This window comes from Helicoverpa zea, chromosome 30 (assembly GCF_022581195.2).
Source record: "Helicoverpa zea isolate HzStark_Cry1AcR chromosome 30, ilHelZeax1.1, whole genome shotgun sequence".
Classification (NCBI taxonomy): domain Eukaryota; kingdom Metazoa; phylum Arthropoda; class Insecta; order Lepidoptera; family Noctuidae; genus Helicoverpa; species Helicoverpa zea.
In genome coordinates this window covers 4,030,524-4,047,744 of record NC_061481.1, presented here as the reverse complement: position 1 = coordinate 4,047,744, position 17,221 = coordinate 4,030,524, and the positions used below count along the sequence as shown (strand labels likewise).

Sequence of the window (17,221 nt, the reverse complement as noted above, 5' to 3'; positions counted from 1 at the left end):
TTCATAGTTTTAGGGTTTCGTACCCAAACGGTAAAACGGGACCCTATTGTTTTCGCTCCTCTGTCCGTCCGTCCGTCCGTCACCAGGCTGTATCTCATGAACCGTGATAGTTAGAGAGTTGGAATTTTCACAGATGATGTATTTCTGTTGCTGCAGAATAAATTAAATATTTGGGGGGGCTCCCATACAACCGACGTGATTTTTTTCACATTTTTGCTCAATAATCGTACGGAACCCTTCGTGCGCGAGTCCGACTCGCACTTGGCCGGTTTTTCGTACTAAAACGTTACAATCGGGACCTTATATCCGTCCATGTGTGGCTCGCATCTCATGAACCGTGATAGATAATTTTCACATTTTGATTTATAGCTGTTGCTAGGCCTAGAAGTCTAATGGATGTACCTAAGTTTATTTCGCCATCGACTTCTAAGCTGATGCACCTAAAATTATTATTTTTTGGCTTTTTAGTATTTTCAGAAGTCAGTTTTCCTTTTTTGTAAAAAGTTTTCCTCAACGCTACGGGACACCTTTTCTACAAACGACACTTTTTTTCACCGTTTTTACAGTACAGAACTCATCGTGCACGAAATAGACTCGCACTTAGCCCTTTTTTTTTCAGAAATAACATATTAACATTATAGTTTTCTAAAACACCATCTACTAAATCAGGTTTTCATCAAAAGCTGCACTAATCTTTAACATTACATCGTCATCCGCTGTAAAATGCTGCCGTGCACTCAATACCATCATATTCCCACACTGTTCACTATATACTACACTATATACATAGTATATACTACGGATACACACTTCCTTACACAGTGGAAGTGACGTATCGCTGTGATTAAAGCTCTTACTTGAACCATTGGAAATTACAACTAAATAAAAACTTCGTTTGGGCTAATCGGAGGAAAAAAACCGGCTCAGAAAGGGTTCCGTACCATCTATACTAATATTATAAAGAGGAAAACTTTGTTTGTTTGTTTGGTTTTAATGGATAAAATCAAAAACTACTGGACCGATTTTAAATATTCTTTCACCATTAGAAAGCTATATTATTTGCGAGTAACATAGGCTATATTTTATCCCGGTGCGGGCAGTAGCGCCCACGGGACGCGGGTGAAACCGCGGGAAAACGGCTAGTTATTTATAAAAAGGACAAAAGAATCACGTTTGTTGTATGGGAGCATATAGAATCATCTATTCGTCAAACGGGCAAAAGCTATTTTATAATAAAGTCTACCAAAAGACAGTAATATTTGAATTTCTCGTGAATTATCTTTTGTTGAGCAACATTCCACAATTGGAAGGTATTCTCTCACATAACTTTCCAATGTTTGTGTGAAGCACAAGCCAGTAGTTTACATAATTATTGTTCAACTGGTTTTTATACTTGAAAGCGTAAAGAATTAACAAAACTTAATCTAGGTACGATAGTTTTTACGCTTATTTTTTGCACTGTATCTTTCATCCATGAATATATGTTAAGCGTTTTTGTTTTTAACGACGTCAAAAATCATCAAATGACCCCTCCCGCTGTAGGTTAGCAGCGGTAAGGGAGTGAGCTAGCTCACGCGAACAGTCCCGCAGCCCCGATTGATATATACCTTAAGTTAAAGGTCGACGTGAAAAGGCTTGACAGATTACTGCAATCACCATGGCAACCTCCAAACATCACAACAATTCGTTGCAATCAATGCAAAGTTCTGTGAACAAAAGCCGACAAAATTTAACAAGACGACAAATTTTCAAAATTCATTTCCACTACCATCCATTCTTCATACTATTATATTTCTAAATACTTCCCGCGATTTCGCTAAAGGTCACTATATTTCTCTAGTGTCAGCATTGAGTGAGGGTGCGTCTAGTCGGTGCAAGTAGCTTGCGCATGTTGAGGCACATGCGCAGGTTATATGCATTTTAACAACGTGAAGGTCCAGCGACTCGCACATGTACCAAAGCAAAATACCCACCCACGTGCTCTTGTCACTTGCGCATGTTAACTTGCTCCAGCTACGTGCACCATGTAGACGCACCCTTAAGATTCCACTACTGTTTTATACTGAACATTGAACGTGAAAATAAATATTAAAATGTTGTTTTAAGAAAACTGACATTTATGTTATTGGTGAACTATCGTAATTATTTTGGCCTGTTCTTGTGAGAAATGATTATAAACCTACTGGTGATTTCGGATACGTTAATTTGTGTCGCTACGGGTAGTCAGAAGCCAGAGTCTGACAACCAGTCTTAACAAGGGGTATCGGAACATTTTACAACCGATTTAAGTGTCATCTGCCTTTTCGAAATTTATTTATTTATTTAAAATACTTCTTGCACATTGTACAAAGGCGGACTTAATGCCGTAGGCGTTCTCTGCCAGTCTACCTTAGGGTGGTGTTGAAATAGAAATGGTAGGTGCAACACAATTTAAGCATATTTATATGAATATCTTGAGTAAATACATTGTTTCAAGCTGCTTGCTTGCTGTTAGTTTTGAAAAGTAACCAAATTGTTCGCGCTTACTATGACGCGGGTCACTGACCCCGCCGGGTAACATGAGACCTGAGGCATAGACTAGACTAGACTTACATATAATACAGAGGAGACTAAAAACTGAACATTAAAACTTTTTATAAAAAAATAAAACCGACTCCCAAAAACACTGAAAAGCAAAAAAAAAACTATTCTTAGGTGCATCGGCCTGGAAGTCAGTGTCTAATGGATGTACCTAAGGATTTTTCAGGGTTTCCATCATCAGATCCTGACCTGGTGATTATGGGACCATCTGGGAAGTCATCATCATCCTCCGAGCCTTTTCCCAATCATGTTGGGGTTGGCTTCCAGTCTAACCGGATTCAGCTGAGTACCAGTGCTTTACAAGAAGCGACTCCCTATCTGACCTCCTCAACCCAGTTACCCGGGCAACCCGATACCCCTTGGTTAGAATGGTGTCAGACTTACTGGCTTCTGACTACCCGTAACGACTGCCAAAGATGTTCAATGACAGCCGGGACCTACAGTTTAACGTGCCATCCGAAACACAGCCAATGGTGTCTAAGATATACTTAGAAAGTACATACAAACTTAGAAAAGTTGCATTGGTACTTGCCTGACCTGGGATCGAACCCGCGCCCTCATACTCGAGAGGTTGGTCCTTTACCCACTAGGCCACCACGAATTTGGACCATCTGGGAAGTAAACCCTATCAAACAAAAAAAAAATTTTGCAAATCGGTCCAGGCGTCTCCGAGTAATGGTGAACACACATAAAAAAAAAAGATCCCGACGAATTGAGAACCTCCTCCTTTTTGGGAAGTCGGTTAAAAATAGAAAGAAAGATAGAAACGTAACCATGTCAGTAAAACCTCTCAGGCGAATTATTCAATACATATAAACGGATATTCAATACATGAATGTTCTACTTTCGAGACGTTTAAAAGTTTTTGTGTTACGACGGTAACAGTTTCACATAAAAGCATAAATTGATCAACCACACCTTAACAAGTCCTCTTTCAAAGTACTAAAACCGGTATCGGGTCTTGGGTTACCCGGGTAACTGGGTTGAGGAGGTCAGATAGGCAGTCGCTTCTTGTAAAGCACCGGTACTGAATCCGGTTAGACTGGAAGCCGTCCCCAACATAGTTGGGAAAAGGCTCGGAGGATGATGATTTCAAAGTACTAAAACCCACTCCTATCGCAGTCTCGTCTACATACAACGTACTCTATGTACATAACCATACTCCCACGAGGTAACAATGCCTACACTGGAAGTCACACGGTCACTGTCACGGCCGTCCCCTCTGTGCACTGTGGTGTACGCTGGGTATATTTGTGTGCACTACAGTGTATAAGTGTGTTGGGGGCTGGGTCAATTAATTTGTAAGGCAGTGTAAACAGGTCTACTGTATAAGTATGGTTATGGGTCAGGTTGATCCAATTTTTATGCACGACAGTGTACATGCTACCGATATTAATATGCACGATAGTGTAGTATATAGGTATTGGAGGCTGGGTTAATTAATGTGCAAGATAGTGTATTAATAGTAGTTTTGTTGAGTCTGTTTTTTTGCTCGCTTGTGTAATTGTTTATAGGTCAGGTTGACCCAATTTTTATGAACAACAGTGTACATAGTTTTTAGTATAGTATAGTATAGTATAGTAGCTCATAAAAAGTCCAAGATAGTGTATAATAGTCTAACTGGCTCTTAAATATGCCAGCGAATGTATGATTATAGGTCAGGCCAATTTTTATGCATTGTAGTTCACTATATTGGCGAACAGTTGACTCAAATTGTTTGCTCGCCGGTGTAATAGAAGTCGAGCCGACTCAATTATTATGCACGGCAGTGTAACAGACATTCAGTGAAATTAGTAATTACACTTGCTGTCACGGAAAAGGGACACCTCTGCATTTATTTGCAAACTATTGTAAAAAACATTATTGTGTTCTGAATATTAGCCATTTATAATTTTTAATATTGTCTGGGTAACTGGGCCTCGATTCTCCTAAGTTAAAAATGTCAAAATCGAATAGAAATCGAATCGCAATATGATCGTAATAGCAGTTTTAACCATATCGGGCATTCTGCTACTAATAAAAGACCAATCGTATTCGATTGACATTTGATTGGTGTGCGATTGGTCTGCTATTTTGATGATTTTGGTCTATACGGTAGTTTGCTGTACAAGCATTTTGCAATCGTAAATCATTTACAGACAAAATGATTCATTATTGAATGACAGAAAAGGATAAAAACGTTTATTTCAAAGAAAAAAAAGCGGAATGCCACATACGCTTCAATCGTAATCGAGTCGGGATTGGATCTCAGTCGAATCGAGTCGAACGTCAATCGAATGGCGCTTAAGTAAAATTAGGAGAATCGGGCCCCTGGGTTGAGGAGGTCAGAGAGACAGTCGCTCCCTGTAAAACACTGGTACTTAGCTGCACCCGGTTAGACTGGAAGCTGACCCCAACATATTTGAGAAAAGGCTAGGCGGATGACTAATACACTGCTGTCTCGCGCTCATATCGTAACTAGAGCGTATATAATTGTTATTTTTGTCTTCAAACTGTGATCATATTACTATCATTATATTTTACTAACAAAACTTCGAAAGGCAAGTGAGAGTTCTAAATAATTCTTTGGTCTAGTGGCTGCAAAAACGCTGCTTAAAACTGAGTCTTAAGTTCGATTCCCATAGCGCGATGGGACGACAATCCGACACGACCGAAGAGAAATCAGGCACAGGACAGACATTTACGTGCTCTCCGATGCACGGGTGAATCAATCACCAACTTCCAGACTACGGGTTGCTTTATGTAGGTAAGTTTCTAAAACCCACAAATTTATTTTGGTTAAACCCAGGAATCGAACCCACGGTCATTAGAACAACGGGGCAGTAAGCACGAAACTAGTAGCACTAATTTATCACTTGTTACAAATGAATGGTTGAGCCAATTAAGATGCAACTTAGTAATGGCGTCCACGGCCGATTTCGGCCACGGCGGCTGTCCTCATTTAAGGAAATCAGCCAGCTGCGCAGGACATATTATAGTGCACGAGCATTTGCGCAGACACAGGTGCACTCACTATTCCTTCACTCTCATAACCCGATGGGACAGCAATCCGACACGACCGGAAAGAGATCAGGCGCAGGACCGACACAGCTATAACCCTAATCTAGAACATGAGATAGTTTTAAACGAATCAAACTAGAAATTTCTTTGAAAATCATGTGAAACCTGTCATGTATTAGCTATGTGCGTGATACATGAACATTTACTGAAATCTGTTAAAAGTTCGACAATTATAAACTGTAGTAGTGATTGAATTGTCAAGGGCCGGAGTTAGTGCGAGTGAAGACACGCAATCACGCTGACATACATACAGATAGACATTGTAGAAAACGTGACTAAACGGGGGTTTTTACTAATTAAACGTGAAAGTGTAATAATTCTATACTTCAATTTAAATTTTAAGATTATATCGTGGTGTTGACTACTGGATTCTGCCAGTTCCAGTCATGTACCGTGTAAACTACTTCCCGTATGTGGGTAAAAATTTCAATATCTCACCTTGAAAGATTTTTTTTCATTTCCAAGCAAACAGACTCTTGAGCTTAGTGAAACATACTTACGAGTATATTATAATTTTCTATAATTGATGACCTTCTAAGACAATAAATCTCGCTAGTTTCCGAGAAAGCAGCTCCAGTCATACTAACACACATATGGTTGTTATTTCATAACAGTTCCGTTTTGGCGATAATTTCGCGGAACTATTACACACTGACCTGGTCTTGTGCTGCAAGTAACACATACTACACACATTTTTATTATATCGTGTGTGCAAAAGGGTTGACTTGTTAATGTCAGAGTTCTTAAGCCCACCCCTCCCCACTGGGGGGAGGTATGAGGGGCCTGCCGTTAGGCGGGCAGTCGCCGGTGGGAGTCCCCCTCCACTCAGGCGAGGTCGGAGTGCCGATGGGCCTTTTTAGTGGGTATACCGGAAACGACTTTACCGGGGAGTCCCACATACCCCTCTCCCGTCGGGAAGGGGATGCGTAATAGCATTTTTAGCCCAGCGACAACAAAAAAAAAGGACTGTGAGCATTAAAAAGTCCCCGGATCTCAGGTCTAGCCCAACACTCCTTCTCTGGACGATTTCAGGCTGTGACAACGAACTCATACGCACTGTCATACGAATCATTAAGGACGAACAGCGCTCGAAGTTTGGTCAAAGTGCGATTTCGGGTTATGAACCCACCACATACCAGATTAAAGACTACCCAGCAGTGGACTGCGATAGGCTGATGATGATGATGATGATAAAGATGAAGACTACCCATTTACAAGACGACTAGGCAGACCATTTATGTCTAATCCAGGAATCGAACGCAAGACCTCATTATCGGCAATCACTGACGCGTCGGAACTCTTCATATAATATTCTCTATTAGCGCTAACTACTTCCCCCATTATACACAAAAACCTAATATCTACGCGTTTGTGACACAATTTCCCGCACCTGGTAAACTTGAGAGAAACTCTCGTGTCATTAGACTCGGCCGGGAGGCGACGTGAGTGTAGAGAAAGGTAGACGGAAGAGGAAGCAAGATGAAGTTAATTACTAAACGCAATTAACTGATTCATGTCGGAATTAAATGGCTTCTTCATAGATATTGTGGTAGAAAAGAAAATATCAATTGATCTCATCTTTCCTCAAAAGGCCATTCCAGACCGCGTACATGATGACACTCACACAATATTATTTGATTCGTAACATGTTTGGACTTTAAAAGAGACTATGACCCTTAAGTTTGTTTCGGCGTTTCTTCTCAGGGATCAGTCAGTTAGGAAATGCCGACCCCAGCGTTCTTAAAATGACGTGTAAAAGTGATGTAATGTCCAACTCGCAAATTAACGATTTCATTTCATTTCCTGGAACTATTATTGAAGTCTATATGAGACCAAAAAAAGTTCTGCGGGATCTTTCACGCGAGTGACCGCAGTGCTGGTACGGCTTAAGAAGTAACATGGTGGGTTTAACCAGGAAGAGTCTGACACTCCCTCACGCTGCACCCACAGCGGGAGCCGTCATTTGATGATTTTTCAGCAAAATATTGGTCTTTTAGAAGCTCGTGCCTAAGTAACAGCCGAACGGGTCGATCATCATAAGATTGAGCTTGGCTTATGAGTGACCATCTTGTCATGACGAGATCCTCCGTGTTTCGGAAGGCACGATAAAATAGTGGGTCCCGGCTGTCATTTGAACATCTTGGGCAGTCGTTACGGATATACAGAAACCTAAAGGTTTAGCAACCAGTCTTGCCAAGGGGTATCAGGTTGCCCGGATACCTGGGTTGAGGAGGTCAGATAAGCAGTCGCTCTATAACACACTGGTAGTCAGCTGCATCCGGTTAGACTGGAAGTCGACCCCAACAAATATGGGAAAAAGGCTTGGCAATACTGTGACGAAACAAGAATTTTATTTATTTGCATAGAAAGTTAAGTATAAGGAATGTAGGTCGATACAAACATTTATTTGCTAGTTTTTACCTAAACTATAAATGCCTACTTACTATAATCATGTTTTGATAGAAACACCACATAAAAAGTAGTACGAGATTATAATTTCTACATGTGTATTTGTGAAAACAAGAATTTAACTCAGATTGACACTTATATACTTGCGTTTTGTTAGTTGAAATTGATATTTTCGAATATCTTAATATTCCTGTGTAAAATAGAGTACTCAATTTGATTTTTTTTACACACGAACAAAATTTGCATAATAGTGGTGTAATTGGATGTTGGTCTGGGTGCCCTGGGTTCGATTCCCAGTCGTGTAAGGTCATTTACAAATCTTGTTTCTACGATACACTGCCTAACATTTGTAGCAGTGCTTTGTCCGTACATATTGACTGTCATGAATTCAATAGTTACCAACTTCAGAGCGGCGAATATGACAACTGTCTGCTATCCCTACTAATATTATAAATGCGAAAGTAACTCTGTCTGTCTGTTACGCTTTCACGTCTAAACCACTGAACTGATTGTAAAAAAATTTGGCACAGAGATAGAGTTGACCTTGAGAAAAAACATAGGATAGTTTTTATCCCGGACTTTTGAAGAGTTCTCTTGGAAACGCGATATAACTGAACCGAAGTCGCGGGCGGAAGCTAGTAAAATTATATTCTAGGAATATCATTCGAGCCTACAATATTACCCGAGCAGGGAGTCGAACTGACGTACTTGAGGTCACACTCTCACTGATCAATGATCCGGTTCCTGGTTTCACTTTCAAACTCGCGGATGCTGCGCTCATCTCGCGAGATGCAAATATATGCTAATGCTAGAGAAAGTGACCAATTCCACACCAATATTATATTACTATGTGTTTTTCTATGGGAAATGCTGAGCAAAATTGAGTGAAAAGTAGCTTAAAATCGAGTTTGGTTATTTGCCTATGTTTATGTATGTGAAATTTTGTATCGGTTCAGCCGTTTTGAAGATTGAAAGGTTTAAACTTACTACTACATATAAGAACTTTTTATATGTAAAGACACCTGTTGTATTGTTACTATTAACTGTTTACATTATAAACTAGTAGAGTTCTGCGGTTTCACCCGAGGCAAGCTCAGTAAAGCTTTTGCGGTGAGGTGCGGTATTTTATCTGCTCAAGTTGAAATTGATTTTTTGTAAACAAGCCTAAAGTAGGTTTTTCCTACTTACTGACGACTGTGTTTCGGATGGCACGTTAAACTGTAGGTCCCGGCTGTCATTGAACATCCTTGGCAGTCGTTACGGGTAGTCAGAAGCCAGTAAGTTTGACACCAGTCTAACCAAGGGGTATTGGGTTGCCCGGGTAACTGGGTTGAAGAGGTCAGATAGGGCAGTCGCTCCTTGTAAAGCACTGGTACTCAGCTACATCCCGTGAGACTGGAGGCCGACCCCAACATAGTTGGGAAAAAGGCTCGGAGGATGATGATGCATTCCATAATAATTTGCCTCCGGTTTTGTCCGTCATTAAGAAACATACTAGCATTATTTCACACAACTTAAGAAAGTTTACGAGCCTCAATGAAATATGATTTTTACTGCAAAATTAATGAGTTTTACGCACACATACACAGAAGAGATTGAGCTTTATGTAGTGAAAACTGAAGATTTCTCGTAAAAAAAAACAAAATGATTTATCTTGAAATACGTATAAGCAAAGTCGCTTGATAAAAATGTTTTAAAAAGTATAATTTTTGTGTTATAATGTCGCTTTCGAAGTAATCATTATTTCTCTAATGTATGGACGAAGAAACTTATGAATTAAACATGAATATGAACTCAGCTAAATATTTTACTCATAAAAACTATTCATTAAGATATAGTACTCATTATTTTTATCGTTTTTTGTTGAATTTCAAGCGTACTTAATTACTTGCGAGAGTAAATAATTGAGGTCAGAAATATATTTTGTCTAGTAAACAAAAAAATATTTTTGAAAAATACTAATGACCTAATTTTTTTACAATTAAGTGTAATAATTATTTTTGAAAAAAATATCGACTCACCATCATATTGTCCGCCAGTTACAGCCAAAAAAATCTTCTTCAAACGCAATAATTATCCAAAAAAATCCCACTCAAAAACAATGTTTTTACACACACGCGATTTATTTTTTAAATTACCAATTTTTAACAAAAAAAAAAACACTATTTTACCGTCACTGTCTTATTAAAAACTTTTTTTTTAATTCATTATTTCGCACAGATTTTTTTCTTTTTTTAAATATTTTTTTTCTTAATTTTTTTTTTAATATTTTTAAGGACTCGTGTAATATTGGGAAGCGCGTGAGTCGAACTGAGCAAGCGACGTCGCCGACCCGAGCTAAGAAAGTGGGCTTACATTTCCTATGGTAGTCTCAACATTAACGAGACGACTGTAAAGAAAAACCTACCTTATTACTAGTGAGATAAGGTTGGATATTGAGTGGTTATATACAGAAGAGGGGTTTCAAAAGCCGGTTCAAAATGTGTATGAGTATAGAAAATGTCCGAACATAGTTTAGAGTTTACTTTGGAGACAGCTTTACGTAATACTTAGCCGTCACAGGGTGAGGCCGATCCGGGTCATAGATGATATTTCGCATTCTTTTGCGAATAATAACAAACACCATGAGAATTAATAATTGAGGACCTCTTTTTTGGGAAATCGCTTAAAATGTTTTTGGGGGTCGAGAGGTTCTTTTGTGACTTTATGAGTAATTGTAGAGTTTTGGTTTCAGTTATTTTTAATTTTATTTTATTGACTTCAATAAGTATTTAAGTATTTTCCAGCCAACCATGCTATTCTCTGTGAGCGTTGTGCACACCTGTAACTGACTTATTTACACAGGACTAACAATTGTAAACTTATATATGCGAAAGCAATTTTAAATAAGTTATTGGTGTGCCTTGTAAATAAATAAATAAATAAATGAGTATTTAAGCTAATACATAAACATAATATTAGTTATCTATATATATAAAAATGAAACCCGCTTTCCGTTGTCACGACATAACATGAAAACGGCTTGACCGATTTGGCTGAAAATTTGAGGGGAGGTAACTTAGACCCGGGAGAAGGTTTTAGGATAGTTTTTGTCACCATCCGGCTACGGGACGCGGGTGAAACCGCGGGCGAAAGCTAGTTACATTATATATAAGGTGACCATCTTGTCATGACGAGTACCTTCGTGTCCCGGCTGTCATTTGAATATCTTTAGCAGTTGTTACAGGTAGTCAGAAGGGTTGGTGGGCGATTGCCGAAAATGTATTCTTTCGAAACGGTCCAGTAGTTCCTGAGATTAAGTACTGCGTTCTAACAAACAAATAGACTCTTTAGTAGTACAACATTAAGAACGCGTGCTCATTAAAAACTTTTAGTCGGCCGATAGTTGGTTTGGGCTTATAATAAATCAGTATGAAGATGAATCTAGACACACGGCAGTGTGTCCGCCAAGTTCGAGCAAAAAAAAGCGACACACCGGCCGTGGGTTATATTACACGAACCATTTCGGGCCAAATTCGACCCCCCTATAACTCAAAATCTATTTTATTTACGCATATCAAATTTCTAGTATCTGTTGAGACCCCCTCACTTATCTAAAATACAAAATTTCATTAACATATCTTTTGTAGATCTTGAGATATTGACGTCAGAAAATCGCTATTTTTACTATACACTCACTGACTGACTGACTGACTCACTCATCAAAAACCTAGACCACTTCCAATGGTCGTATTGACTTGAAATTTGGCATAGAGGTAGGTCTTTATGTCAAGGTAAAGGGAAAAATCTGAAAATGGCCAAGTGTGAGTCAGTTTCAAAATAATGAAGGTGTTTTATACCCGGTGTAAATTTATACCCCTAAGGAACTAAAACGAACTAAATTTATCTACCTATATGTATATAATATATCTTCGAATGGTCGTACCGATCTGAAATTCATTACAAAGGTTTGTATTTAGTCAAAGTAAAGTAAAAATCTGAAAACGGCCAAGTGTGAGTCAATTTCGAAAATAACGAATGTGTAACTTTGATCCACGAACATAATATATGATAACATGTCATGTCAGTCAGTTGGTAAATCTAGTCCATTTAGTTAATCTAGTTCATTTCTTTGTAAGAAGCATAGTGCATATTCAAAAATCTGAAAGATAGTATAAATGAGACATTTCCTTAACTAACTTAATCATAAGAAAAAAATAAAATAAACAACCTTACAAAAATAAATGAAATCCCACCCAAAACAAAAATGTGAAAGGCTGCCAAGTTCGATAATATGGGAATGCTTCGCCTATAAAAGAAGTGAGATCTGAATAAGTACCAAGTTCCACACACATACCTCAGTTAAAAATAGTTACTTTTTAATGATGTTACTTGGCAAGTTTTAATAGAAAATTATATACTTGATTCATTACGTTTAGTAGGTTTATAACAAGGTGTGTGAAAACTTGCCAAGTAACATCATTAAAAAGTAACTATTTTTAACTGAGGTATGTGTGTGGAACTTGGTACTTATTCAGATCTCACTTCTTTTATAGGCGAAGCATTCCCATATTATCGAACTTGGCAGCCTTTCACATTTTTGTTTTGGGTGGGATGGAAATACACACGTAACAATAATGATCAGGTTTGTTCGGTATCAGACCGACTGAAAACTTTGATTGAAGTCACGATTTTATAAAAAAAATCCAAACGGGCAACAGTCGGGCGACTGTTTAGTCTAAAGTGTGCACGCAGGCTAAGTATCATAGATTACAAGTTTATCCAATGTATGTGATTACCACCGGCACACACCAGCGGAATCACAGCTATTAGTGCGCTCAACACGCGCGAGTGTGCACTGACTGATAATCTTCGAATTACGAACAGCTAATCTTAACTAATATTATAAAGCTGAAGAGTTTGTTTGTTTGTTTGAACGCGCTAATCTCAGGAACTACTGGTCCGATTTGAAAATTTCTTTCAGTTTTAGATAGCCCATTTATCGAGGAAGGCTATAGGCTACTTTTTATCCGGGTACGGGAAGTAGTCCCCACGGGATGCGGGTGAAACCGCTGGCAGAAGCTAGTCATCTCTATATGCGCATACACTTTCTGATACACATTCCTAACTAAACTATACTAAACTGATGCGTATTAAACATTCATCGATTTAGGATTTTTACATAATCTTTACTATTATTATCACTACATAAACAAAAAAAACTATTGTTAGGTGCATCGGTCTAGAAGTCAGTGTCTAATGGATGTACCTAAGTTTATTTCGCCACCGACTTCTAGACCGATGCGCCTAAGAATAGTTTTTTTTTGCTTTTCATTGTTTTTGGGAGTCAGTTTTATTTTTTTTGTAAAACGTTTTTTATTTTTAGCTTTTCAGTGACAACTGAACTGGAATTAGTCAATGAATATATAAGTAGATCATTACAATTGAGATTACAACTGAAACCGTCCGTCAGCGCTGCAAGGACAGTAGTACGCATGCGCGTCACTGCAGGGAACCGGTTCCCTCGCATCTGACTTTCCAACCGCCGCCTTACGTAACGCGAGGTACCCAGGTTTATGGCTAAGGTAAGGCAAAGGCCAGTTAAAAGTGTTTTATTTAAACTTTATTTTCAGGCATCTACGGCCAATCTATACATATAATAAATCTGTAAAAAAACTGTGTCTGTACATTGAATATATTAAAAAAATAATAATTGGGTGGGGTTTAGAAACAGTAATGGAGCACAAATCCAAAAAAAAAATTCTGTCTGTTTGTCTGTATGTCTGTATGTCTGTTTGTTTGTACACGCTAATCTTCCGAACTACTGAACGGATTTCAATGATTTTTTCTTTGTTGTATCAGTATTAGGCCTGGTCAACATATAGGCTATAATTTATCTTCGAAACTTGAAGACCTGATGCAGAACTCCAACAGACCAATAAAACTATAAGAGATACAAATATGGTGCCGTGGCAAAAATTGTTTCATTTGATGAGCATTTTCAGCTGAGATTATAAATTTTAAGATCTGGAACACCTGATGTGGAACCCCAAGAGCCCAGCTTCTCTGTACCATATACAGGTATGCCGTTTTAAGCAAAAGTTGTTCAATTTGATAAGCACTTTCTATTGACTTATACAAATTGAAGATCTAAAACACCTGATGTGGAACTCCAGGGGCCCAGCTAGACTATAGCATATAGAGGTATGACGTTTTAGCAAAAGTTGTTCAATCTGATAAGCACTCTCTGTTGACTTATAAAAATTGAAGATGTAAAACACCTAATGTGGAAACCCAGGAGCCCAGCTAGACTATAGCTTATAAAGATATGACGTTTTAGCAAAAGTGGTTCAATCTGATAAGCACTCTCTATTGACGTGTAAACATCGAAGATCTGGAACACCTGATGTGGAACTTCAAGAGCAATACTACACTTGAAATGTATAGAAATGAATGTTATGAAATAGGTATAGTGAATCAAAATAAGTAATTAGTCCGTCTTTTAGATAACCCTAAAATAATGGACACGCATTTTTCTTTTCTCTCTCTCACAAACAAATAATAACGAAGATACAACAACGCTTGAATTTCGTGTTAAGTCACTGCTTAGTACAAATTTTACATACCTAGACGTGGCGTCACGAGCCTCCACTCTCTAACTTTGTTGCGTTTTATCTTCATTATTATTTTGTATATCTCTTCCAGACCTCGGGACTACAGAGTTCCAAATTTTTGGGAGGCAAACGTGGGGTCGAAGCCAACACGCTGAAGCCCTTTTGAGACAACTTTAATGAAATGGTGACACAAAACCGACGATTATCCCTTTATACACTATAGAAATGAACCCAAGGACAATCCCCGTGGACGTCGTTAAAAAAAAGACAATCCCCGGTTCTGTGCTAAACTATTGCTAACTATGGAGGAAAACTACTTGGGCTATTTTTGATGGGATGTTAGTGGATGACAATGTATTAGGTACATGTAAAAACGGCAGGTGGAGACTCGCCACCTCACTTACTGTAACCAGTCACTGAATAGCAACAAGAGGGCAATAGGGACATGAGCGGCTGAAGGGTGAGGATACCTCGGCGGACTTTAAACGCGGATTACGCGCTCCCTGTGCTTACCATGAGGCACCTACCCTCCGAGCAGGGGCCACTAATCCTGCTCTAGCGACTCCACTCTGGACGGCCAAGCCAAGCCAGAGGCGTGAGACCTACCCCCGTCATGGTTCACTCCGACCGGCCGGAGATGGGGGACAGTATACTCTCCCTGGAGAACTCAGTATATATAGCCCCGCGGGGTCGCTACTACTCCCCGTCATCAGCCTCAGATGTCTTGCGGTGCCTATATCTCATTATTATTGTCGTTATTATCTCAAGAGCCTTTGTCCCAATTATGTTAGGGTCGACTTCCAGTCACGATGCAACTGAGTACCAGTGTTTTACAAGGAGCGACTGCCTATCTGACCTCCACAACCCGGTTACCCCTTGGTAAGACTTACTGGCTTCTGACTACCCATAACGACTGCCAAGAATGTTCAATGACAGTCGGAACCTACAGTTTAACATCCCCTCCAAATAACGGTCCATTGGTATCCAAAATATACGTAGAAAGTACATACGAACTTAGAAATGTTGCATTGGCAGGCACTTGCCAGACCTGGAATCAAAGACGCACGCTCATACTTGAGAGATTGGTTCTCTACCCACTAAACCACCACGAATTCCACTAAGTCACCACGACTTTGTCATCTATTTAATGTTTTTTTACGAAATAATACCTACGTGTAATATTTTTGCCACACACAACTTAAATGCGGTCTAATTAGAATCACTACTTTTATCCCTATGGTCACGTCTATTGCGACTATTCAGATCTTTGATTTTGCTGACCCCATAGTCGCTGGCATAAGGGACAGGATCCGCGTACGAAGTCGCGGGCAGAAGCTAGTAGGTAAATAAACCTGAAAGACTAGCATATACAACATGTAACTTAATTAACGCACATCCTGAAATTAGTTTGTTCAGAATCGTTTACTGAATCGATTTATATCATTTTTAATATAGGTAATTTTTTATCCCAAAAATAATTAAAACTACGGAAATTATTGTCATATTAACCCTGTACAGTCAAAACAAATTCAAATAGACCGTAACTCAATGTAATAAGACTTCGTGTATTGTCGGCTTTTTCCTTAGTTTCGTTATGTTGTGTCGAGTCGAGCGGCGCGCGGCGCGATATTTGCGTGCGTAGTAGTATGACCAAAAAGTTCTCCAAGAATTGGTATAACTAATTTAGTAAATAACAATGCATATACATGTTAAATTAAAAATTCAGTGTATGTATTATGATTATAACATAATATTCTAATTGGGGTGTTTGAGGGTATGCGTTAATTACGTTACATGTTGTATATATGTTACTAGCGATCCGCTCCGGCTTCGCACGGGGTAACAGTATTTCCCCACTATTTAATGTATGTTATTATACATATAAACCTTCCTCTTTAATCATTCTATCTATTGAAAAAAACCGCATCAAATTCCGTTGCGTAGTTTTGAAGATTTAAGCGTACATAGGGACAAAAAAAAGCGACTTTGTTTTATACTATGTATGTAGTGATACACAAAGAACAATGTCAGGTTTCGGCCCACCCAATCAACTTTTAAAACTGAATTCTCACGTACACAAAGTTCTTTACTACAACAATTTACATATAAAATACTAACTTCTTATAAAATAGTCAATTGTTATCTAGAACTTTTCCAAAAAAAAATATCATGTTAATAAGTAATTATTTTGTTTATCGAGTTCAGGTTTTTCGTTTGAATAATTTGGAATAATTTGGTTTTGAGAAGTTCAATGCAAAAGTGGAAAACATAGAAAAGCTTCTGACATTAAACTACACAAAAAACTGTAAGAATTTTCACTGTACATGAAATATTTTTATTGAGCCTAAGTTACTATGGACGTCTGACATTGTTCTTTGTTAGTAAATAAAAACTTAAATCTATGTTAGTAACACTTCACTAGGTAAGCACTATGTCAATGTGCGGTCCTGTGGCACTTGTCTAAAAGACAACTAAAAGCTATTTAACAAGACAAGGTATTTTAAACTGAGCTCAGCCATCAGAATCAGAAATATTTATTTGTTAAAAATAGGTATTACAAAAGGATCTTATCGATATCT

The 17,221-nt window shown here is 38.5% G+C and overlaps 1 protein-coding gene across 1 annotated transcript in view; it reads right to left on the bottom strand.

The window, feature by feature from the left end:
• The window catches only part of LOC124644651, a 37,573-nt gene extending 26,900 nt beyond the window's left edge, over positions 1 to 10,673 (bottom strand). Inside the window, exon 1 of the mRNA XM_047184145.1 lies at positions 10,071 to 10,673. Coding sequence (XP_047040101.1) covers positions 10,071 to 10,076 — 6 coding nt within the window. The 5' untranslated portion in view covers positions 10,077 to 10,673. The remainder of the gene's footprint in view (positions 1 to 10,070) is intronic.
• Positions 10,674 to 17,221: the final 6,548 nt, after the last annotated feature.